Source organism: Balaenoptera acutorostrata, chromosome 14 (assembly GCF_949987535.1).
Source record: "Balaenoptera acutorostrata chromosome 14, mBalAcu1.1, whole genome shotgun sequence".
Taxonomy (NCBI): Eukaryota; Metazoa; Chordata; class Mammalia; order Artiodactyla; family Balaenopteridae; genus Balaenoptera; species Balaenoptera acutorostrata.
In genome coordinates this window covers 32,494,109-32,519,079 of record NC_080077.1, presented here as the reverse complement: position 1 = coordinate 32,519,079, position 24,971 = coordinate 32,494,109, and the positions used below count along the sequence as shown (strand labels likewise).

Here is a 24,971-nt window from a genome sequence, read left to right as displayed (position 1 = left end):
GTTAGGGCTTCTCTGGTGGCGCAATGGCTGAGAATCTGCCTGCTAATGCAGGGGACACGGGTTCGGGCCCTGGTCTGGGAAGATCCCACGTGCCGCGGAGCGACTGGGCCCGTGAGCCACAACTACTGAGCCTGCGCGTCTGGAGCCTGTGCTCTGCAACAAGAGAGGCCGCGATAGTGAGAAGTCCGCACACCACGATGCAGAGTGGTCCCCACTCGCCGCAACTAGAGAAAACCCTAGCACAGAAACGAAGACCCAACACAGATAAAAATAAATAAATAAAATTAAATTTAATTAAAAAAAAAAAGATAGCATCATGTAATGGCAATTCTATAAATCTGGGTTTTTGGAAGTGATTTCAATGGAAGACCTGTCTCAAAAGAAATTAAGAAATAAAAGTCTGGAATAAATCTCTTAAAAAAAAAAAAAAAGACACCTGTTACTATGTTGATATAATACCCCTTGCTCTGAATTTCATGCTCACAAAGATATCCTGAGATTTAGCACCATCTGACATCTTTCTTATTATGAAGGAAAGAATTAAATGACCAATAAATCTAAATGTTTCATTCTTCCTGGCAGTTATCTCTCACTGTAAATTCATTTCCTGGAATTCTTATGTCTACATTTATAGAACTGGTCAGCAAGGGCAGTTTTCCCCTGCCTGACTGACTCGGGCACAGTGAATAGAGTTAACGTACATCCCAATGCTGAGCATCAGACCCTGCACAGTGAAATTCTCCCAAGTCCGATCTTGTTGAAGAACCCCCCCTCCACCAACATTATCACCAATGCTTGGTCCAGAAATGTTTGATGAACAAAGCCACAAACTTTACATAATACATAGCTTAGGACCCAAACCGAGTGGATAAGAACTAAACTATACCTATTAATTGCAAAAAACAAAGTAACATATGTTAAGTAGAACAGCATTTCCATCCATTCTTCTCCTATGACCTACCTCTGCTCTGCCCAATTAAACACACATGCAAAACAAAATGGACTATCTAGACACCTGCAGGAAATAGTGAATCAAGAAAATAAAAACTAACAAAAAGCATCTGTAAGAAAACAACAAACAATGTCAAAACAGATGCTACTAAAGCTACCACAACCAATTAAAAGTCTTGTTATAATGAGATATCCAGAAAACGTCCTGGCTATATTGAGGGAGAGGGCCCACTTCACTTTATCCTAGTGACAAAACAGGCTCAGTGTCCAGATTTTCCTAAGTAGAAAGTGGACTTCTAATTAAAGATGGTAGATTGAAAACACACATTTAGCTCTTCTAAAATGAGGTGGGTTAAGTGCACACATGAGCACAACATGCACATATTCTTTTCCCCCCTGACAACGGAAAGCGAGAAAGAGAATGGAATCAGTGCCAACAAAATTTTGGAAAGCAGACTGGAAAAGGGTAAACAATAGAGTCCATGCATTTTTTTTATATTTTATGTTTACTTTGCAACCTCTCCTATGGGTGGGAGCCCACCTCTTCTTAACGTTTAGCAGAAGTGAAGAGATTAATCCATTTGAACCCCAATGGTATTCTGGCTTTGCAAGAGGAGAGGATTCCTAGTTAAAGCCAAGCCACGGAAAGCCTGGGCCAAAACTGACAGCGCTGGCCAGCATGGTTTGCTCCTAACAGAGTTTACATTTTATTATGCTATCCTTGACATATAAGGAAGTAGGCATTCAAGCCTTTTCTTATAACCCCAAATTTCTGCTTGGATTTTACTATTTAACCATTTTCAAATGAAAAATGTACTAGGCTAAGTATTGCCGAGTTTTCCTAAGTACATCATTCTTCGAAGTCTAAGAGTTCCTTTCTCCTCAATGAAGATTCGCTTACCAACTCCAGCCCATAATAACTTGGCACTTCTGCACTTTTATCTAAACCATAAACAGTATTTTATCAACTATATGCATATTCCTGTTTCACAGGTAAAGTTTACCTCTGAAAGTAAAATCTATACTCAATTTAAGAGGACAAATTATACCTCATACTTTTCTCTTTATCTTCTCAGACAGTAAACAAATCAATATTGGGGGACAAAAATTACTTCTAAACTCACAATATATATTTAAATGAATACTATTTTGAGGCCAAATTCATAAAATACTGTGGAAATATGACTTCTTTAACTTTCTATTTTTCTTAAAAATTATATACCATCACTAATGAAGGTCAGTAACCAGTCACTAAAGTAATTTTTAAGAAGTGAAACTCCACATTCTTTTCGTCCAGCTTTTTCTCTTATTCACTTTGAACAGCAAAACTTGGAATAAATCTGTGAAAACTATAACCTCTTAAAAAACAGCAGTGACTAAAACTGTTAGATTATATAAAGAGGCTGGTATCAAACTTCTAGCCAGATGAGCACACCAAATTTTTCTAAGTATCTTTTTAAGAAACTGCCAAATACCATTTCCATTAAAACTTATGTAAAAAACCATAAGCAGCAAATCTCTGTAGGCTAGCAGATTCTCTGTAAACTATTTGCCTACAGTGACTTTTGACATTTGATTCAGACAAGCTTTCTGTGCTATAGAAGAAAAGCTTATTAGAGTGTTCCTATTTGATTCACTTTAAATTGCTGCTGACAGAAATATAGAAAGAGATCAATGAATATAATAAACAGATCATAATAAGACTCAAATTCTTTCCTATGTTAATAACTAGATGATGCACAAAACTAGACAACTCAAAACAGGTTAAAATGGCATATTCTGCAAATATAGCACACAGTTATGAAACATAGTTCAGTTAGTAGTTTTGAGGCTGTCTCTCTAGAATTAAAAAAAGAATAATATTCCTAATCATAACAGAGTTGATGTGAAACTCTGTTGCAGAATATAACAAATATAAAAATAGGAATCTGACAGATCATTTTTCAGTACTTTAATCATTTAGCCACCTTGCATGAAGAAACTTTTTCTGACTAATCCAGTGCTTTTTATAGACTGTATTTTATTATGTTATATTGCATTTGATCCCTTTAAGATTCAAATGTTAGCATATTATGTTAAAGTGCTGTAAATAGGGATGATAAACTCTGTACATGTTTCCACTAGGCCACAGAGTCTTGATCCCGCTGTGGAAAGGATGGATGGAAAGAATGGCCCCAGCTCGAGCTTCCGTGAAATAAATTCAACAACGCTCACAGGTAAAGGCAAGATTCTCAAATTTCTGTTCCCCCATTCAAGCTCCTGCACACAATCTCCATAGAAACCTTGGTGGGGGGGAATAGGGAGATAGGATCAAGGAGGAGAATATTTGGCAAAATTTCCTAATGGTTGAGAAATAAAAACTGTCAGAAACATCTTTAATTTGCTCAGGAGAAGACTGGAAAAGAGACTGGAAATAAAACAGTAATGAAAACAGAGGGATTCCCAGGGAAGGGGTTTAACAAAAGATACTTTGTTTCTTGTTGAATGAAAGAAAAATAAAATTACATCTCATTTGATGAACTCTGAAAAGGAGTTAAAATTTTTTTAATACCTACTTATGTTAGAGAGCAAGAAAACATATCTGAACAGATTTTAAAGTACAAATTTTATTCTGAAAATGACTTTCCCCACTATTTCAAATGTTATTCAACCTTCAAATAATTTTCATTCCAAAACAGGAAAAAACATTCAAAGATCTGGTGCCTGTTCTACTATCACTCTCAGGTGAGAGTAAAACTTAAGTAGTAAATTACTGAGGCGTCAGCTTGCTTGGCAGCACGTGTGAGAAAGGGGCAGGCAGAGATAGATGCTGCCTTCAAAATTATGTCAGGATGGTTACTCATAGTGAGAAGTTACTTTCAAGTGTCAATTTAATGCTTTCAAAAACCACTGATGCAAGGGCAAAAACGGCAATCCGCAGATTTTGAAACCAAAAGTGGGGAAGACAAAGGAGAACCAATGTGGTTGAATTCTTGACTGCTGAAAAATTAAAACCATATCATTCTTTAGTTTGCTCAAGAGAAAAGAGGAGCATTAGAGAAAAAGAGGCAGGGAGTAAGGTGTTAATTATACTCCCCTCTCCAAGCCCAGCCTACACCCAGCCAGCCAGCAGCCATCTGACCTGTGGCAGCTCAGATTTGTGTGAAAGAACTCTTAGGCTTCTGGGAGTCTACATTCTCTCTGTGCTGTGAGATCCTGAAGGGCCAAGACCACTCCTTATCCACTTCTGCATCGCTCTCACGCCTCGTCAGTTCACAGCCTTTATAGAAATTTAATAAATCATTTTCATTTATTTAAACCCATGAAGTGTTTCTACAAAAAGTTAGCCTACTGTTTCTAAGCACTTAAAAAGCAGGGCAGCTGTGGATAGACGTAGTAATATGAGAGGGTGGAGGATTACACACACACACACACACACACACACACACACACAAATCTTTCTTTTCTAACTGGAAAGGATGGAGAGAAGAACTAGGAACACAAACAAGCAAACACAATCATTTAGCTTAGATAAGGATAAAAGTTTTATATACATAGGAGAAAGCAGAGAGAAATCAACAATTAACTTTTTATGAGTAGTGCTAAAGGCACAGTCCTGCATTGATGCCCTATGGGGAGAGAGAAGAAAGTTCTTTTTCTCAAGGAACTAACAATCCAGGTGAAGAAACAACATAAGCATGAGAAAAATCAAACAATAATACAAGAGTTTAGCTGTTGTTCAACACAACAATACAAGAGACTCTCACAAGGCAGCACATGATTAATTGTCCAATGACTGGTGAAAGCAAGTTCAGAGGAAGAAAAAACCTCCAGACAGCTGGATTTAAGTTGGACATTAAAAGATTGGGGGGAATCGTGTGGATGGGGAAATTGAAATGGCAGAGATGATCTGATCAGAAACTTGAGGAAAGAAAGGACAGACAATTCAGTGCCTTATTAGAAGACCAATTTGGCTGGCAAGGGAAAACACAGAAAATCCTATAGTAATCGATCAAAAGACATCCTGAGGTCATACGCAACAGCGTCCTGAATGCCCAGCTAATGAGTCTGCTCGGCTCCTGTGAACCCCTCAATGTTCTTCAAGCTGGACCAAAGTATTCAACTACTCACATGGCATGGCAGCCTTTTCCCATTTACTAAACAAAAATTACGTTATTGGATAGAATTATCACCTTAAATTCCTTTTTGAGCTAAAGGAACAAATGGACAGTTAACCAGAGACATTCCATCTGGACCTATGTCACTGGAATTTTAAATGGCATATAATATATGCCAATTAAATTGTTCACAGTTCTATTTAAATCATATTTAAATCTAACGCTATTTTGCAGGAGTTTAGAGGGCCACAACCTCCAGATCCTCTACAAGATGTAGACAGTTAAAACTATTTAACTCGTAAACCTAGTAAGGGTCGATTATATAGAAGTCTAAAAGAACAGCCTTGGAGGGTGACAGTAGACATAAACAATCAAGTAAGTACATAAAACACTCAAAAGCAATGATAACAAATTGGATTTCTGAGGCCAGTACTCTACACAAGAAAGGCAAGAAGACCTTGACACATTCTACTGCCTGATAAACAGTTTTATCAACAGAACACTGACGAAGAGCGCCTACATTCTGACAGCCTTATTCATAGCACTGAGAAAAAATGGCACTGACATTCCTGTGTGGGCAGGAACAATGCCCTCAGTTCTCAGACAAAATCAACACGTGGGAAAAACTTTCAGATGCCAGAGGAAAATGTGAGCAACTCTAACTCAGAATGCACATTCACTCATGCTTCCGAAGTCTTACAGGAACTTTCACATTTATTTTCAGACTTTAAAAATATATATACAGACTTATCAGCTGTAGTAAAGCCAGCTCAATCCTAGAAATAGAGGAAGCAAATATTTTCATTCTTACTTTGCAATCTGAGAATAGAAGAAAAAAGAGGAAGTGACTTCCCCAAGACATCCAAAGAGTCAAAAGAAAAGTAAACACGGATCTCCTGACTTTATATCCATGGTACCAACTAAATCTTACTGTATTTTTCCTCAGAGGAAGGAGCCCTGCTGTTTTAACACATGGAGTATGTAAATGACTTCAGTGGCAATATCACAAGAGTCCTCCTATAGCAGAGTCCCTGGAACAGGTACGCAGAATCCAGGAGACTCCCAAAAATTCTTTACCATTAAATTCTGGTACCAAAGAGGCTTGTCACATACCATTGCATATCTCAATGAGATAAAAATAGACATATCAGAGAGTAGAAATTATAAATTTTCTTCATTAAAAACAATAATCTTCAAAGTAAAGATTTTTTTTTCAAAAAATATTTGAGGTCTCAGTTTATTATCGAGATGACAGACTAGTATACAAGTGTAAATTGTAATTTTTACTAACTTTAATGAAAAAATACTTCACACAAAGATTTGGAACAAATGCACAAAGAGACTCGGCCTTGCGTCAAAATTAATGCACGGCTTAGCAATAAGCCTACTGTTACATAAGCCAGAAATAACATTAAAGTCAAGCCATTTCCGTATTGTTTTTGTACTTAACTAAAATCATTCTCCAAAAATGCACCATTATCCAATATTTATGCTCATAAATACTGTGTGTGAAGCAATTTTTATGCACTTAGTATTAATATATACTCTCTTTCTTCAAAAGAATGCAGACTTCAAAGATAACAGTTTTGAAAACGATGTTGCCATGGCTCCCTGGGCAGTTTTCTCCACTTAATTCCTGAGGTTCAAGAATAGGTTCAGATGGCCCACGGGAGCAAGAATGTAGAAACAGAGAGCCAGGAAAGGGCAGGGGGCTGGGGGGAGGATAAAAAAGGATATATGGAGATCGATCTATCTATTTTAAGGGAATAATCTGTGAAGCAGAGATGATATTAAGACACCAAATAAATAAAAATATCCCCAAGAATTGTGTTTGATTTAAAAAAAATTATTCAGTTAATACAGTAACACTGACATTAAACGGTATAAAAAGGGTATTTCTGTTGACCAAAGGTACTGACAGATAACAAAAACAGGAATCTGCCTAACTTTCCCAATGTTCTAATCACATCGATAAAACCATATCTATAAAAACCACTGGTGTGTAGCGTAACCAAGGCAGTGGATAAAAAAAGTCCCCCTTAAATTACTGCAGCCATGTTCTAATATCAAATAGCATTCTTGACCTTGCTAGGTCTTTTATACTAGTAACTTTACAACCTCTGGTCCATTTCTTCCAGCTCCTTTTTGCTCTATTGATCAGTTTTAATCATCTTATCCTGGCATTTCTTGCCTTGTAGAACTTCATCCTACTCTACAAGGTCCCTATAAGTCAGGCTGTTCCAACTCCTCAAGACTTCCTGTACAGGCCATGCTTCCCTCTACTGTTGTAGGTGCCCTAAGTGAAGGCATTTAGGCCCTCTTCAGTAGGCATGCTACAATCTAAAAATCTAATTGAAAATTAGATACATGTACATACAGAAAGAAAAACAGCAAGCAATAACTATAGGCCTCTAAAGAGCCATGAAAGACATAATTATCATCTTTAATGACAGTAAACAGCTGGAAACAAATCTAATCTCCCCAACCAAATAAAGTAAAAGTATTTATTTCCCACACTGTATTCACTTCCTCAAGTACTTGCAAGTTCATTTACAGTCACAGTTTCCCACAACATACTTCCCCCCAAGTAGTCCTCAGACACCCGTTTCCGGTACAGAGCTACAGAACGACAGATAAGCAGCATGAGCACATCACCCCATCTGCCTAAGGTCAGTGCTGGAACTGGGAAACGAGAGCGTGCTCAAACCACGTGATGGCTGTTCTTTGGGCTCTGCTCCTGAGGAGGAAGTAACAGCAGTCTGATCAGTGTCAGACCCATTCTAATGATACTAAGAACTCAAAGAACCTAGATGGGAAGGAGAACTGGATAAAAGAGAAATTAATCAAAAGAGGAAATACCACTTATAAGGCCTGCATTGTGACAACTATTGTGACACTGATGAACTACAGCCTCTGGTCAAATATACAGTCACTGCCTAGGTTTCCAGGTGCATAAAATCTGCTGTGGGGTCACATCACTTAAGTCTACTCAAATTTTGTTCTGCTTTGTACTTGACAGGAAGGAAAAAAGTTTACACAACACTTATATGCTACAAGCTTATTTCAAATTTATCTATTATCCTCAAAAGTTCGTTCTTATAATGGTATATTAACTAATCACTTATTAGCTGAAAAGACAACCTGTAAATTAATACCGTCATTGAAATAAAGACTCCTCTGCTTCTCCAACCAATTTAAGTTGAACCATAATGGGATGAGAGAATATGAAGAACTGAATGGCAATTAAAAGTATAGTATTTCACAACTTATGCACTCAACAAGAGGTACCTGAAAGGAAAATTAGAGCCATGAAAGCATAAAGCATACATTTTTTTTTCAAATATTCAACTCAAGAAATTGGGGAAAAAAACAGAATAAACCCAAGGAAAAAATAAAGAACAAAATGTTACAAAACAGAAAAGAAACAAATAAAACCAAGCTGCTTCTTTGAAAGATTAAAATGGTTAACTCTATAGCAAGAATGATGAAGAAAGCACAAATAACACAAGAAATTAAAAATGAATCAAAATCAAAGATACAAGATGAGAACACTACGAACAACTTCATACCAAAAGATTTGTCAAGTTAGATGAAATGGGCAGTTCCGCTAAAAATATGAATCACTGAAACTTATTCAAGGAAAACCAGAAACAGACTATTGGAAAATCAAACCAATGATTTAAGAAAAAAAAAAACCTCCCAACAATATTCTTCCCAAGACAGTTTTTTGTTTGTTCGTTTTGTTTGTTTTTATTAATTTGGCCATGCTGCGGGGCATGTGGGATCTTAGTTCCCCAACCAGGGATCGAACCCGTGCCCCCTGCAGTGGAAGTGTGGAGTCTTAACCACTGGACTGCCAGGGAAGTTCCCCCAAGACAGTTTTAAAGGCAAGTTTTACCAGATCTCCAAAGAACAGTTAAATCCCTAATTTAGGCAAATTTTTCCAGAGAATACTAAAGGGAAGCAACTTTATGAGGTTAGTACATAACCCAGATAACAAAATCTGATGAAGATAATTTGATAAAAGAAAATTAAAGACAATATATGCAAAAAACCCTAGATTAAAAATACAAAATCAATGCCGAATCATCATGAACAAGTAGTATTTATATTAGGAATTCAAAGACGGCTTCATGCTAGAAAACAATGTAAATTACAACATTAATAGATTACAAAAACATATATGATCCTCTCAGTTGATGCAGAAAATACATTAGATAAGATTCACTACCTATTCATGTCTTTCACCACCTATTCATGAAACTTTCTAGTTTAGTCTTAGAAACTAGGAAAAGAATATCCTTAATCTGAGAAAGAACGCCCAGTTTTAAAACTCCTAGAGCAGTCTTAGAACCTAAACAAAACTTATAAAAAGATGCTCAGCCTCCCGAGTTGTAAATTGTAGGATTATTTCCGTGTTTTCAATTATTTACCATATGCTCTTCCTGTGACAGGATCATACTTGCCCACCTACTGTCATCAACCTTAACCACAGGACTTGCTTGGTCAATGAGATGAAAGTGAAAGTGGTACACACTACTTCCAAGCAGAAGAGTCAAGAGCCAGAGTGTGGTTCTGCCATGTTTTCTCTCCCCTCTACTGTGAGACCAGCATTTCCCAGGTGGAGGATACACCTTTAATCTTGGTCCAAAACTCAAGAAGACATGGAACAGAGCCTACAGCCAACCCACCAAGGGCATATAACATGAGCAAGGAATAAACCATTGTTATTTTAAGTCCAGAAGATTTGGAGGTTGTTTGTTATTGCTATTGTTGTCTTTATTGTATAACCTAGTAAAAGTTGACAGTGATCAAATAAATGCTAATTAAAATTTTGAGACGATATTTCACACCATTATGATAGGTCAAAATTAATAATTCTAATAACAAAAAGTGCTGATGACAATGTGGAAAAATCTAACAGTGGTTGCTGGTTGGAATTTAAGTTGTCATAACCACTTTGGAGACCGCTTTGCCAATATCTGGGAAAACTAAAGAAGTAAAACAGCATCTTAGCAACCTAGCAATTCCATTCCTTGGTGTCTACCCTGCAGAAACTCTTGCAGAAGTAAATAAGGAAACATATATAATAATGTTCACTGAAGCACTGACTGTTAAACTATATAAAAGAAATTGTGCCTCAGCAGGGGAATAGATAAAATGGGTTAGTCATTCAAAGGAATACTATATGGCAGTTAAAATGAATAAAGTAGATTTACACGTGATAAAAAGACAAATGCAGAGAAAGAGGAGCGATGGGAATAAGACTTTAGCAATATCTTTAATGCTTTATTTCTTTTAAAAAATATCTAAAACACATGGCTAAATGGTGACATCTGGTTAAAATTTTAATGATAAATACACAGCTCTCCTATTATTTTGGTATTTTTGTATTTTTAAATATATCTTGACTTTTTTTAAATGACAGGCAACAAAAGTAGATTTAAACCATAAAGCACATTGGTCAACCATGAGCTTTGGTGATAGATGACAGGGGCCTTCAAGATTATCTAAGTAATCCTATATTGTAAAGATAAAGTCAATTTCTGGGCCTCAGTTTGACCCACAGAGGTTGCGTAAGTGACTCAAGGTCACATAACAAGTTATCAACAAATTGATTCTCAAAATCTAGACTTCCTAACTTCTAGGATAGGTAGGAAAAATGAGGGACATGTGATCAAAAACAATGTAACTGAGTCAGGTTCAGAACACGGTTCTACTGTTTCCTTATTGTCCCTACCCCTACTACTGAGAGATATACAGTATTATTCTCTCTCTCTGAGAGCTTTAAGGATTTTTAATCATCTTTTGTACTCCTTTTCTCAAAACAACTAACATAGCAGAACAACTGTAACTAAATGAGTAAAATTAAGTTCTACATAACTAATACAAAGGTAAACGTAAGGACCATGAAGCAGTCATCTTAGTAGTTCAGCAGTCAGGTTCACAACCTCCACAGTCAAACTGCTGGGGTTGGAATCCTGGTTAAACCACTAACTAGCTGGTAAACTTCGGGCAAGTTATTTAACCTCTTTAAAGCCTTACATTCCCTCATTTTACAATGGGAATACCCATAATAATACCTACCTCATACAAAGTCTTATAAATATGACACGAGGTAACTCATGCAAAATTCTTCACAGAGTTCTTCAGTAAACATTAGCTATTAGTATACGTCATGTAAATAAAGTAATTTAGCTATGAAAAGCAACAGGCTCTTTTGATTGTCATAAAATAAAGCATTAAATGCTTTTAAAAAATTACATTGGCTTTGGTCAGCATCAGTGCTAATCAATTATATGCTCTGCAAATCAAGAGTGTTTTTTAATTAAATGAAACTAAATTAAATAAGCTAGATTTTAAATCATTATCTGTCTCGGGATGAAAACACTTGGGATTAAACTGCTGAAATTTCATTACTCTGAAATTTCAACCTAGTGCAATGTTTCTCCTCAAGTGAAACACTTATGGCCATGGGTAATATTCAAACTATTTAATGCCCATCCACAACAGACACCAGCCAATACACATGACCGGTGCAGCCTGGCAGAACATCGGCCCTGCTTACCCTTAAGGGTCAGGAACTATCGTTTCTAATGGAAATGATGACCCTCTTCTGTGTTTTCTTGTTTTGCTTTTTTTTTTTAAATGCGGAATTGTGACAAACTATCTTACAGGAACACAAAAATCTATTCACTGTGCCAGGCCACAAATGAGGGCAGACGATACTTTTGCTGTCATTCCACACATCAAGATAGTTCGCCTAACAGCTCCCGGTCTCACCTCCAGGTCACAGCTGTACTCGGTGCCATCCAGGAGGGTCACTTTGCACTGAACAGTTTTGGTCTTCTTGGTGGCTTTCTGAGAGGCCTTCTCTGCTTTTAGCTCATTGGTCTGAACTTCCTTCGTCTCCCTGTTTGCTGCTTCATCCGATTTGTCCTCCTGTATTTCCTTTACCTTCTCCTCTTCTCTCTCCTTACTTACTTCCTCAACAGGCTGTGGAGGAAAAAAATTAAGTTCATACTAAAGGTGACCAATTTGCAGAAGGCAACACAGGAAAAAGAAAAATCTTAAGTAAGAACTGTGATTGTTATAAACACTGTGAGCCTAAAAGATTTCAAAAACTTTGCCAGAAGGGGTATTTTCCTACATATTCTTTCCCCCAATCCACCTCCAATTTTCTCATTTTGCCAATTTGGCAACGTCAGCATTAAATGAGCAAAAGAAACTACGTCCCAGCAACTACAATTTAAATACCATGTCGAATACTATTTCCAATGACAATTTCATACCATGGCAAAACCTAGGCTTCATCAGGCAACCAAAAGGCACACACATACAAATCTACTTCTTCCTATCCACTGAACCCCTAAATAAATCAAAGATACAAAAGTGCATATTATTTAAAAGGAGAGGTGGAAGGATTCTGAGAGTACCTGTCTAACCCTAAAATGAATAGATTTGACTTTTTTATGATCTGCATATACAGGGGATTTTTTTTTGCATTATTATTTTGAAAGTTTTAAAAGAAATAATAGGAGAGGGCTGTGGTAGACCCTCTAAAACCCATATTCCAGATACCGTAAGCCAAAGCAGTATCTTAATATAAGATAACTGAAAATGATGCAAAACAAAACCTTTTTGTTAACACGGTTATTCCATCAAAGCTTTCACTTGCAATCACTTCTCAAGCACACTTGCGTCTCCATACTGCTCACCAGAGGTTTCTCTTCCTTGACGTCAACCTTAATCTCCTGTTGTTTTCTCTGGGCTGTTTCTTCAGCATCACCCTTGGCCTGCCTTTCTTCTTCAGGAAGAGGTTCCTCCTTATCTAAAATCTGCTCTTCCCCAACAGCTTGGGTAGGCTCTTTTTTATCTCCTCTGTCTTTGGCCACTACTAAGTTATAGGACTTTTGTTTCTTAAGCCACGGGGGTATGAATCGAGAAATCCCCCTGCTCTCAGATGGATCTTTCTCTTTCTTCTGGCGGCGTGGACTACTTTGGCTTTCAGCTGGAGGAGGTGACTGGGAACCTTTTTCCTCCTCTGGATCAGATGACTGATTCTGCTGATTTTCTGCTACTTCTTTCGGTTTCTCCTTGGTTGCATCTGCGCCTAACTGGTCAGATTCTTTCTTCACTTCAGATGCGGAGCCCACTTCAGTAGTCATGGTCACAGCTTATTCTATAAACAAAACAAAATCACCAAAGGTTATTTTACAAACTCCCAGTTTTAGTTTGGAGGCAAGGGGCAGGGTAAGGAAGGGTGGGAAGGGGAATGGCAGAAAGATGACAGGGAGAAAACACATTTAGAAAAAGAAGGTTCAGAAGCACAAGAGACAAAGGAGACTGCTACCCTTAAAGTTTATAATTCTCTTTGGTAATTGCAATCATTGTTGCTTTTGCTGTGGTCATCCATGTACAATGCTTGGTGTCAGTCTATTTATCTCTTGAAAAAATAAAATACAGTGTGTGTGTGTGATAAAAAAAAAAAAAAGTTTATAATTCTCTATCAGAATCAAAGAGCCAGAACTAGCACCACAATAGAATTAATTCTCTGATTCTGTACAGAGAAAACTTCAAAACATCAAAAGCTCTAGAAAGATTACTTTCGTTTGATTTCATCTAGCTATAAACAATAATTCACCCCAAAAATTCAACTTTTACAGGAAAATTCAATTTTTTAAGGAAAATTACTTTTTTCTACTTGGTACTCCTTATTCTACAATATGAAGATGTTACTGATAATGCTAGAAAATTCTGAGACACATTTCACTGCAATTTCGCACATTAAAACCAAAATTTTAAAAAAAGTTATTATAAAAATGAATTTTAAGCATTGGGGGCTTAATTGTGAGATAACTAAATCTGGAACAAAAATATCTTCTTTTTTGTTCCAATATTAAATCCCATAATTCACCATCACTATTCTAATGCAAAAATTAGTCCTCTAAGAAAGGTACTAAAACTATAATCAAAACTCCAAACCTCCATCCCACCCAACCTCATATACAGTTTTCCTAGTATATGTGATTATAAGAAAAGTATCTAGGGGTCCCAACATGAACCAAATGAAGACATCATAGGGGTGGGGGGGAAATGCATCTAATAATCAATCCTATCACAACTAATGAAAACAAAATTGAAATTAAATCTCAAAGTATCTGGCTGTCTAAATTTTACACAAGCAAAGAGGGAGTTTCGAAGAACAGTAGCACCACTGACATAAAAAAACAACAGGCGGGGGCTTCCCTGGTGGCGCAGTGGTTGAGAATCTGCCTGCCAAAGCAGGGGACATGGGTTCGAGCCCTGGTCTGGGAAGATCCCACATGCCGTAGAGCAGCTGGGCCCGTGAGCCACAATTACTGAGCCTGCGTGTCTGGAGCCTGTGCCCCACAACAGAGAGGCCGCGATAGTGAGAGGCCCGCGCACCGCGATGAGGAGTGGCTCCCGCTTGCCGCAACTAGAGAAAGCCCTCGCACAGAAACGAAGACCCAACACAGCCATAAATAAATAAATAAATAAAAATTTAAAAAAAACCAACAGGCAGGCACTTGAAAAGATGCTCAACATCGTTAATCGGAGAAATAAAATTAAAACCACAATGAGATATCACCTCATACCTGTGAGAATGGCTATCTTCAAAAAGAACACAAATAACGAATGCTGACAAGGATGTGGAGAAAAGGGAACCCTCATACACTGTTGGTGAGAATGGAAATTGGTGCAGCCACTGTGGAAAACAGTATAGAGGTTTCTCAAAAATCTAAAAGTAGAACTACCATATGATCCAGCAATTCCACTCCTGTGTATATATCCCCAAAAAGCAAAACACTAATTTGAAAAGATACATGCACCCCAATGTTCATTGCAGCATTATTTACAATTGCCAAGATGTGGAAGCAACCTAAGTGTCCATCAACAGAAGAATGGATACAGAAGATGCAGTGTATATCTATAATGGAATACTCCTCAGCCATAAAAAAGAATGAAATTTTGTCATTTGCAACAACATGGATGGATTTGGAGGGTATTAAGTGAAATAAGTCAGACAGAAAAAGATAAATACTGTATGATATCACTTATATGTGGAATCTAAAAAATAAAACAGATTAGTGAATATAACAAAAAAGAGACTCATAGATATAGCAAACAAACTAGTGGTTACCACTGGGGACAAGGAAAGGAGGAGGGGCAGGATAGGGGTAAGGGATTAAGAAGTACAAACTACTATGCATAAAATAAATAAACTACATGGATATACTGTACAACACAGGGAATATAGCCAGTATTTTATAATAATTATTAATGGAATATAACCTTTAAAAATTGTGAATCACTATGTTGTACATCTGTAACTTACATAATATTGTACATCAACTATACTTCAATTAAAAAATGAAAAAAAATTTTTTAATAAAAAACAATAGGCAGGGACAGCAGACACAGCACACTGTCTCCTCTCTCGCCAATGCTAAAAATACTCAAAGGCCTGGCACCCTGACCAACGGGAAATTTCACAGCTATCTTCAAAAGTGGTACAAACTTGAAAAGTTCAAAAAATAAAATGCCCTTGATTTTTCTTTTTAAAGATTTATTGACATATAATTCACATTCCATAAAATTCACCCTCTTAAACTGTACAGTTAGTGATTCTAAGTATCAAAAGGTTGTGCAACCATCACCACTGTTTAATCCTAGAACACTTTCAACATCCCCAAAAGAAACACCGTACCATTCATAGTTACTCTCCAGCCCCTCCTTCCTGCAGCCCATGGAAATCACTAAACTACTTTCAGTCTGTATAGATTTGCCTATTTGACATTTCAAATAAATGGAATCATACAACTTGTGGCATTTTCACTTAGCATAACATTTTCAAGGTTCATCCATGTTGTAGCATGTATCAGTACTATACTTGTCTCTTAAAATATTATTCACCGTCTTTTGCAAATCATATATCTGAGGAGTCCCGTATCCAGAATATAAAAAGAACTCTTACAACTCAACAATAAAGACCAAAAAAAGAAATTTTCTTAATGGGCAAAGGATTTGAGTAGAAGTTCTCCAAAGAAAAAGTGACCAATAGGAACCTGAAATGATGCTGAACATTATTAGTCATTAGGGAAATGCAAATCAAAACCACTATGAGATACCACTTCACATCCACTAGTATGGCTATAATCAAAGGCAGATAGTAACAAGTATTGGTGAGGTTATTGGAAATTTTGGAACTCTCAACAGTGCTGGCAAGAATGTAAAATGGTACAGCCACTCTGAAAAGCAGTTTGGCAGTTCCTCAAAAAATTAAACATAAAGTTACTGTATGACCCAGCAATTCCACTCCTAGGTATATACCCAAGAGAAATGAAAACATATGTTTACCCCAAAACTTGTAAGTGAACATTTCTAACAGCATTATTCATAACAGTCAAAAAATGGAAACAATCCAAATGACCACCAACTAATGGATGGATAAACAAAATGTGATACATCGATACAACAGAAAATTAAGTAGTCTTGAAAAGGAATGAAGTACTGGTATATGCTGCCATATGAACCTTGAAAACATTATGCTAAGGAAAAGCCAGATACAAAAGGCCATTTGTATAAAATTTCCAGAAAACGCAAATCCACAGAGACAAGAAGTAGATTAGTGGTTGCAAAGGGCTGGAAGGAGGCGAGAATAGGGAGCAACTGTTAAAGGGTACAGGGTTTCTTTTGGGGGTGATGAAAATATTCTGGAATTTGACAGCGGTGATGGTTGAACAGCCTTGTGAATATACTCAAAACTACTGAACTGTAAACTTTAAAGGGGTGATATCTCAATTAAAAAATAACTTTTAAATTGTTATATACTTGTAATAGGCAAGCATAAAAACATTCATTCAGTCAGTCAGCCTATATTTAATGTGCCCCTACAGTATGCCAAGTCCTAGGCACATGAATAAAAGACTACCTTCAAGGAGCTAGCAGAGTCGGGGTATAGATAAATGGAAGAGCATGCTACTTAAAAAGCACAGCACAAACACTTAACCTGGATTAGGAGAAGGAGAAGAGAGTCATTAGGCAAGCCTTTCTCCAAGAGCTGACATTTGAGTTGCTCTAAAATAATGAGTATTCATTATTCAGGCAAGAGAATCAAAATGGGAAGCATGTGCCAGGCATAGGCCAGTGTGTAGAAACATGAGGATATTCCTCCGGTAGGAAACTACAAGTACTGAACAATAAAACACTGTACAAGCGAAGTGGGGGCTTTTGAGTGGGGATGTGAGGGAAGGAGGAAAGTGAATTGCTGATGATGAAGTAGGAGAAGTAGGCAGGAGCCAGAACATAAAAGGTTTCACGTGTCATGCTAAGAAAGGTCTGGAGGTTGATTTAAAGGCAATGAGAAGTCATATAAGCACTTTAAGTAGAGGAGTAAAGTAATCAAATTCACATTTGCGATAGCCCAACCTTGCTGTAAAGTACAGGGTGAGAGAGAAGAATGAAACAGAAAGGCATCCAGGAGGCTGGTGCTATAATCCAGGCATGATAAGATAATGGTATGTACTCCGGAGGAAGCAGTGAGGTATAGGATAAGAAATGAATCGAATGGTAAAGACAAAGACTGGACATGACGTGGTGTCTAACCGAAAACAGCAAGTCAAAGAGAAGAAAGAGTCCAGGGAAAGTCCCAGGTTATGAGAGCCTGGGTGACGGCAGAACCATCATGGAAACAGGGAACCCGAGGAAAAGAAGGTCTGGTTGACACAATTAAACTTGATTTTTAGTCCATTGTGACTGAGGAGTCTGTGGCCACATGACACACAGGTCTTAAAAGGGGACCAAATATGCACTAGAGATACAGGTTTGGGAGTTGTGATCACACGAGTGATAGCTAAAAGCACAAGTGACATTGACACCGCCTAGGAAAAAGAGCTTAGAGGGCCCTGAAGAGAACCCTTATAACCACCAACATTTAAGGGCCAGGCAGAGGGAAAAGGCACAAGGGGGAGAAGAAATACAGTGAGACAGGGAGATCAGGGGGGACAGTAATGTCCTTGAGGGCAATGCTACAAAAGAGGGAACAGTTAGGTAACTATAATATACACATGTCCAATCTTACATCTTATTCTTATGCACTTAAAGTTCAAAATCGTGTCTTCCAGTAAGACCCTCATGAGTACTTGAACTGGCTCCACACTGCACAGGAAATCTTTTTTCCTTCTTTAAGGTACCATTTTCCAGGTACCAATTAAGTGGAAAATATTATTTACATTGATCATGAAATGACCAAAGTTGACTTTCGGCATATACTCTCTAATTACATTTTGAGAGCTGAATCAATACCCTGGTAAAATTAAAACAAAAATGCCTCACACTTGTCTGAGCTAACCGAGATAATTGGCAGCTCTCTAATTACTTTGTCTGTGAGAAACAATCTGGAGACTCATCAACTAAAGCTGATTTTGGGTCAAAACATTTCAGAAGCAATGAAATATAAAACTAAAGTTCCCACTATTATGTTAAAAGCATTAATATTTGCATTTTAATCATAAGATCTATCACTCACTGCTTACTGGGTCAGACATCACGCTTATGATTTCTGCTCCTCACAACATCCTACAGGGTAGGTATTAGTCCCATTTTGCGGTAATAAATGGAAGAGTAGAAGTTAAGTGACTTGTCCAAGGCCACTGAATGGAGGACCACACAGCTGTGCACACCTGTATTTTGTAACGCAGTCACAACTCCATTGTGTATGAAACACGGAATCAACCAGAGCCCTTGGCTTAGTCCTCAAAGAAGATTCATGCCAGTCTGTCAAAACGACTACAGAACAACATGAATCTATTCTGTGATTTGCTATAATTAGCCCTGCCCCTCCCCCAAATAAGAAATATACCAATGAGTTCCCACCACCAAGAAAATTGTATTTAGGGCTTCCCTGGTGGCGCAGTGCTTGAGAGTCTGCCTGCCAATGCAGAGGACACGGGTTTGAGCCCTGGTCTGGGAAGATCCCACATGCCGCGGAGCAACTGGGCCCGTGAGCCACAACTGCTGAGCCTGCGCGTCTGGAGCCTGTGCTCCGCAACAAGAGAGGCTGCGACAGTGAGAGGCCCGCGCACCGCGATGAGGAGTGGCCCCCACTCGCCGCAACTGGAGAAAGCCCTCGCACAGAAACGAAGATCCAACACAGCCATAAATAAATAAATAAATAAAAATTTAAAAAAAAAAAAAAAAGAAAATTGTATTTGAAGGCTATTACCTGGCCATGTAATTACAACTGAGCTGATGGATCAAAACCAAAGACAAGGGCTTCCCTGGTGGCACAGTGGTTAAGAATCTGCCTGCCAATGCAGGGGACACGGGTTCGAGCCCTGGTCCGGGAAGATCCCACATGCCGCAGAGCAGCTAAGCCCGTGAGCCACAACTACTGAGCCCATGAGCCACAACTACTGAGCCCACGTGCCACAACTACTGAAGCCCACGTGCCACAACTACTGAAGCCCACGTGCCTAGAGCTTGTGCTCTGCAACAAGAGAAGCCACCGCAATGAGAAGCCCGCGCACTGCAAGGAAGAGTAGCCCCCGCTCGCAGCAACTAGAGAAAGCCAACACGCAGCAACAAAGACCCAACGCAGCCAAAAATAAATAAATAAATAAAATTTAAAAAAAAAAAAAAAAGACAAGGTGCTACTATAGACACAAAGAGCACAGGTAAACCACACCACACCACTGAGTCTCACAAGGCCGATCTCCTCAATCACAACCGTACTCACAAGACTTTTAAGTTTTACGAACTTTAGAGCTGAGCAGTGTTGCCCACGCAAAGGGAAACTACAAGATAAAATACAATGGAAATGGCTAATTGGATTGTAAATATTCAAACAGTAAGGGCAGATATAATTTATGTAAATAAGTACATTCTTAAAATAGTTTCAAGAGATCAACAGTGTTTAAATCAAACCTAAACACTACCTTCTTTGTTGACAAAATGGTTTCTTGAACAAATTACCACCATCAAGAAAACATGATGGGGCTTCCCTGGTGGCGCAGTGGTTGAGAATCTGCCTGCTAATGCAGGGGACACGGGTTCGAGCCCTGGTCTGGGAAGATCCCACATGCCACGGAGCAGCTGGGCCCGTGAGCCACAATTGCTGAGCCTGCGCGTCTGGAGCCTGTGCCCCGCAACGGGAGGGGCCGCGATGGAGAAAGGCCCGCGCACCGCGATGAAGAGCGGTCCCCGCACCGCGATGAAGAGTGGCCCCCACTTGCCGCAACTGGAGAAAGCCCTTGCACGAACCGAAGACCCAATACAGACAAAAATAAATAAATTAATTAATTAAAAAGAAAATCCTTAAAAAAAAAAAAAAAAAAAAAAAAAACATGATGATAGCACATCCGTTTACCATAATTATCATGCCTGTAGCGCTCAGAGTTTCCAATGTGGATAAGCCTTTAAATACCACTGCCCACTAAAATGGAAACTCCTGTGGCGGAACACAAGTCCTCTACTAAAATGAAAGCCCCCTGAGGGCTGGGATCTCAGGATCTTTCTCTTTTTTTCACTGTTATGTTCCCGGCATCTAGACTGGCACATAAGGGGCACCAGAAGAATATTTACTGAATGAGTGTTGTGAGATCATCTGGCCTAATACCCTCATTTTATCTTATCAACAAGGAAACTGAGGCTCAGAAAGACTATGAGATTTGCCTGAGATCACAGAGCCAGGTGGGCAAAGCCAAAAACAGAAAGAACTACAGTTTCCCAAACTCAAGCAATGCTCATTCCACTAAGCTTTAATTACAAATACCTAAAATCCATCGTGAGTATAGTTATATAACATACTAAGTAAAGACCTCTCTACTTATCCGCAACCAAAAAGAACACTGCTGTGAACAGCCAGCCCATTAGACAGTCATGTGGTTTTGACACAATTACCATGTTGGCATGCTCCATCTGGGTTGACAAAAGTATTCATTATTGTAACAGCTCCATGAGAAAAAAGCATGCATCATTTAACACACAACCAAGCAGAAAACCATCATCAACAGAGGATCAGCGCTGTTTAGGTAAGGAGCTGTGTTATGCGAAACTGTTCTTTTTTCTGATGCTTAAAAAAGGAGGTAAGTTCCAAGGTGCTGTCACTACCACTAGCTTAAACCACCTACCCAGTAACGTTATGCTGCTGAAAGCGCTAGCCCTTAATCAGAGTACAACAGCAAGCAAAGCCAGGCAAGAAGATACATGCACAACTCGAGACACTCATACAAAGAACTTCAAGCAAGAAGTTCATGCTAATTATTGGGTCCAGATGTTTCCTTAAAACCTTGAGAGAACCAGTGCTACTCTAAGAGACCTCACTGTGAATAAAATCCCCGAACAGGGTAGGTGCTGCTGCCAGCTGAGTGGCTCCCACCCTCTGCTGAGATCACAAGCAACAGGAGGTCTTTGATTTCTATCAACAGAGCTCAATCCATTCGTTAGGGGACTGAAGATTTACAAAATGGGGAAATACGCATTTCTAAACTTGAAAATTCAGGTATGGAGAGAGGTTTTCCTTTGAGTTTTGAAGCAGGAACAAAATTGTGTAACAAATAACAATTAAACTTAAAAAATACTGGCAACGTGTACACAGTTCCAATTTGGTCATTTTCCCCTCTGACAAATCCTGTTTTTATCCATCGTTGTGCCCGGGCCGAGGATATGGTGAGCCACTTTCTGATACCTACAATCACTTGCTTATGTTCATCTCCCCAAACAGCCTGTATCCCAAGAAAAGGTCTTTTAATAGCCCCACGACCTTCCCTTAAAGCGCTGACTGTGAAAAACAAAACAGCAACCCCAAGAAAGGAATGATTCAGCAGCCACCTAACTCTACTTAGGAAGTAGTAAGAGTGATGCTTCTCAAGTAATAGCCAACATGTTTTTCAAAAGGGAAGGAGGGAAAAGGAGGAGGAGGAGGAGGAGGAAAGGGAGGAAACAAGAAAAAGAAATATCTGGAGAGGGAGAAGGAACAACAAAAACAGGCAGACTGAGAGCTGACTGCAAGTAATTCCTCTCCCTTGTAGGTTTATTTTTCTTAAGTGTCAAAAGGTCTAGAAAATACTATATCCCATATCCAAATAAGTACAACTACATTCCAAAGGGACTATTTGTTAGTTTAAATTATCTATATGGTGAGGATAAACAAGAGTTATTTTTTAAATAATTCAATGCTGCCCACCCTAGTTACCTTAATAACACATTATATCGCTTGTTTGGTTTCTTTAAAGGGTAAAGGACCTATAAGAGAGAACTATTTCTATAAAGATACAAGCAAACATCTGGTTTAAATTAAACCCACATATACAAAAGATATGAACTGTAGCCCTTTGCTAATTCAAGTCTAGGCAGGATCGGGTTACATTCAGAGCATGAATTTCCTCCAACCTTTCTACTTTTTAACAGAACTCAAATTTTGTTCAGCTTTTCTCGCTTTTCCCCCTGCGTGCCAGTGGAGGCTGGCTCCAGGTCAGGCCACAAGGTAATGGTCTGCTGGTCTAGGGCAATCATGGTAGTTCCCCTTCCCTTTGCCAAAAAGACATGTAAAAAGTCTGCTGGTGGGCTCATGGGGAAAGATTCCTCCTTCTAAAAAGAGCCATGAGACGGCCCCTCTTCTTCCTCTGAAGACTGTATACATGATTCCTAGAAAGGCTGTTACCATCTTGAATAATCCAAGGTCTAAAGACAAAGTAACATATAGTAGAGGGCATTGGCAAGAGGGTCACAGAGAAGAGGACCAGCTCACTGTGCATGCTACACGCGGCCAGGTCCAGCGTCCAGCGTTTGAGCTTCCTGTTATGTGAGATAATATACTCCCCTACGGTTTAAACGATTAAGCTGGGGTGCGGTTACTTGCAGCCACTATTAGCCTCTGTGTAACCTGAGCAAGCATTAGAAAATAAGCCCTAAGAAACTGGGAGCACGTGTAGAACCATCTCAGGTAATTATTACTCCCCACTGCATTTTACGGCCCTCACGCCTAAGAGCCATGGTTGTCGAAATATTCCACTTTTTTCAGATGCTCAATTTTTAAAAACCTAGTATTTGAGTTAATGTTAGTGAGATAAACCATTAATTCTTCATTCTAACAACTCTAAATAAAAATGGAACAAATAAACTATTTTAGAGTTCAAAGTATAAGGTTCCCCTCCTTCATATATTGGAGAGGAGGGTATATGAAAACCAGGGCAGGGCTTTGCTGGTGGCACAGTGGTTAAGAATCCGCCTGCCAATGCAGGGGACACGGGTTCGAGCCCTGGTCTGGAAAGATCCCACATGCCGCGGAGCAACTAAGCCCGTGCGCCACAACTACAGAGCCTGCGCTCTAGAGCCCGTGTGCCACAACTACTGAAGCCCGTGCGCCCTAGAGCCCGCGCACCGCAATGAAGAGTAGCCCCCGCTCGCCGCAACTAGAGAAAGCCCGCGCGCGGCAACGAAGACCCAACACAGCCAAAAATAAAGAAAAAGAAAAAGAAAACCAAGGCATTATTCTCCACAATGTCCAAGTCAAATACCACCCAAGATAATTGCTAACAATATTATTTGTTAAAAGCAAGTCCCTGCTGTTCTCATCAAGAATCAAGTCAAGAAAGAAATCTGTGCCAGGCAGTCTCCTCCACAAGCAACTAGGTCATCCTAGCAAGAGCTGCCCTTTCCTGGAGCTCAGTATACCAGAGGCTGTGCATAAATCATCAAGGATCCCAAAACTGCACATCATTCTCATAATCAAAATGCATATAAACCTTGTCATATTGGGCACTCCGACAGCGCACCCTCACCAAGGTGACAGAGACATCCAGAACCCTGCTGGCTCTTCATTAATCAACTATGCACACTGAGTTGTATGGTCAGAATTACTGATGAACTGCATTTGCTCAAATTCCTTCTCTCAGATGGGGCTCTGATTTTTGTAAAGGCCAGAGCTGGAGCTACATTCTTTGTGTGCGAAACGAACTAATCTTTGGATAAAATAACATGATGGTTTGGAGATGAAGTCTGGGAACTAAACAGACCAGGATTAGAATTCCAGCTCTGTTTCATACTAGCCACGTAACCACGGACAAGTTATTTAGCTTCAGTGAGTCTCAGCTTCCTCATAAGCAAAACAGGGATATTAATACGTACCTGCGGGGTGGCTCTAAGGATTAAATTAGATGCTATGCATAAAGTGCCTGGCACATAATAAATGGCGGGCCACTGTCATCATATAGGGATTCTATAAAAGAAGGGACTATATCCGTTTCTTCACTAATGGTAGTGATAGCATTAACAGTAAGGACAGAAATAACAATAAATAATGATAATATCAGCTATCGGTTGAGCACTATTCTAGAGACTCTGCATGTAGCAATTCCTTTAATTCACAACCCTCTGAGGTAGGAACTAAAGTTACTCCCACGTTGCAGATGAAGAAGGTAAAAGGAGGAAAAACAACATGAGCAGAGCCACACAACCAATAAATGGAAGAGCCAGGATCCAAAGCTGGGCCATCCAGCTCCAGAGACTCCAGGCAATCCCGCCACCAATCCTAAACAACTTCACTGTTGTATAACCAGCACCTAGTATAATTCCTTAAAGTTCATTATTTGCTGAAAAACAAAAATCAATAAGCTATTACTACCATTTGGCAGTTTACAATCCTTAGCAACATGTTCTAATTGAGCCCCTGATAAGTTTTACCCACTTTCAGGATGTGGGTTATGTCACTATCTTAGCCCCTTCTTTCAAAACAAATGTTTTTTGAGGACTTTCAGAGCATATGTACCAGATATCAGCAATACAGATGAAAGAAGCCCACTCCCAGCCTAGTGGGGGACAGAGGTACCAATATTAGCATTAACATATATTTAAACCACTTGTCACTAATTCAGAAATTTGGGTAATTTAGATTTAGAA

At 38.9% G+C, this 24,971-nt stretch overlaps 1 protein-coding gene across 23 annotated transcripts in view; it reads right to left on the bottom strand.

Moving 5' to 3' along the window:
- EPB41L2 (erythrocyte membrane protein band 4.1 like 2) overlaps nucleotides 1-24,971 on the bottom strand; it is a 218,817-nt gene that overhangs the window by 101,103 nt on the left and 92,743 nt on the right. For all 23 annotated transcript variants that reach the window (XR_009005263.1, XM_007190851.3, XM_007190852.3 and 20 more), the window contains 2 exons: nucleotides 12,767-13,230; nucleotides 11,832-12,044 (listed from right to left, as the gene is read on the bottom strand). Coding sequence is in view for 22 of the 23 variants with exons in the window: in XM_007190851.3 (XP_007190913.2) it covers nucleotides 11,832-12,044; nucleotides 12,767-13,216 (663 nt within the window). In the remaining variant the exon portion in view is untranslated. The remainder of the gene's footprint in view (nucleotides 1-11,831; nucleotides 12,045-12,766; nucleotides 13,231-24,971) is intronic.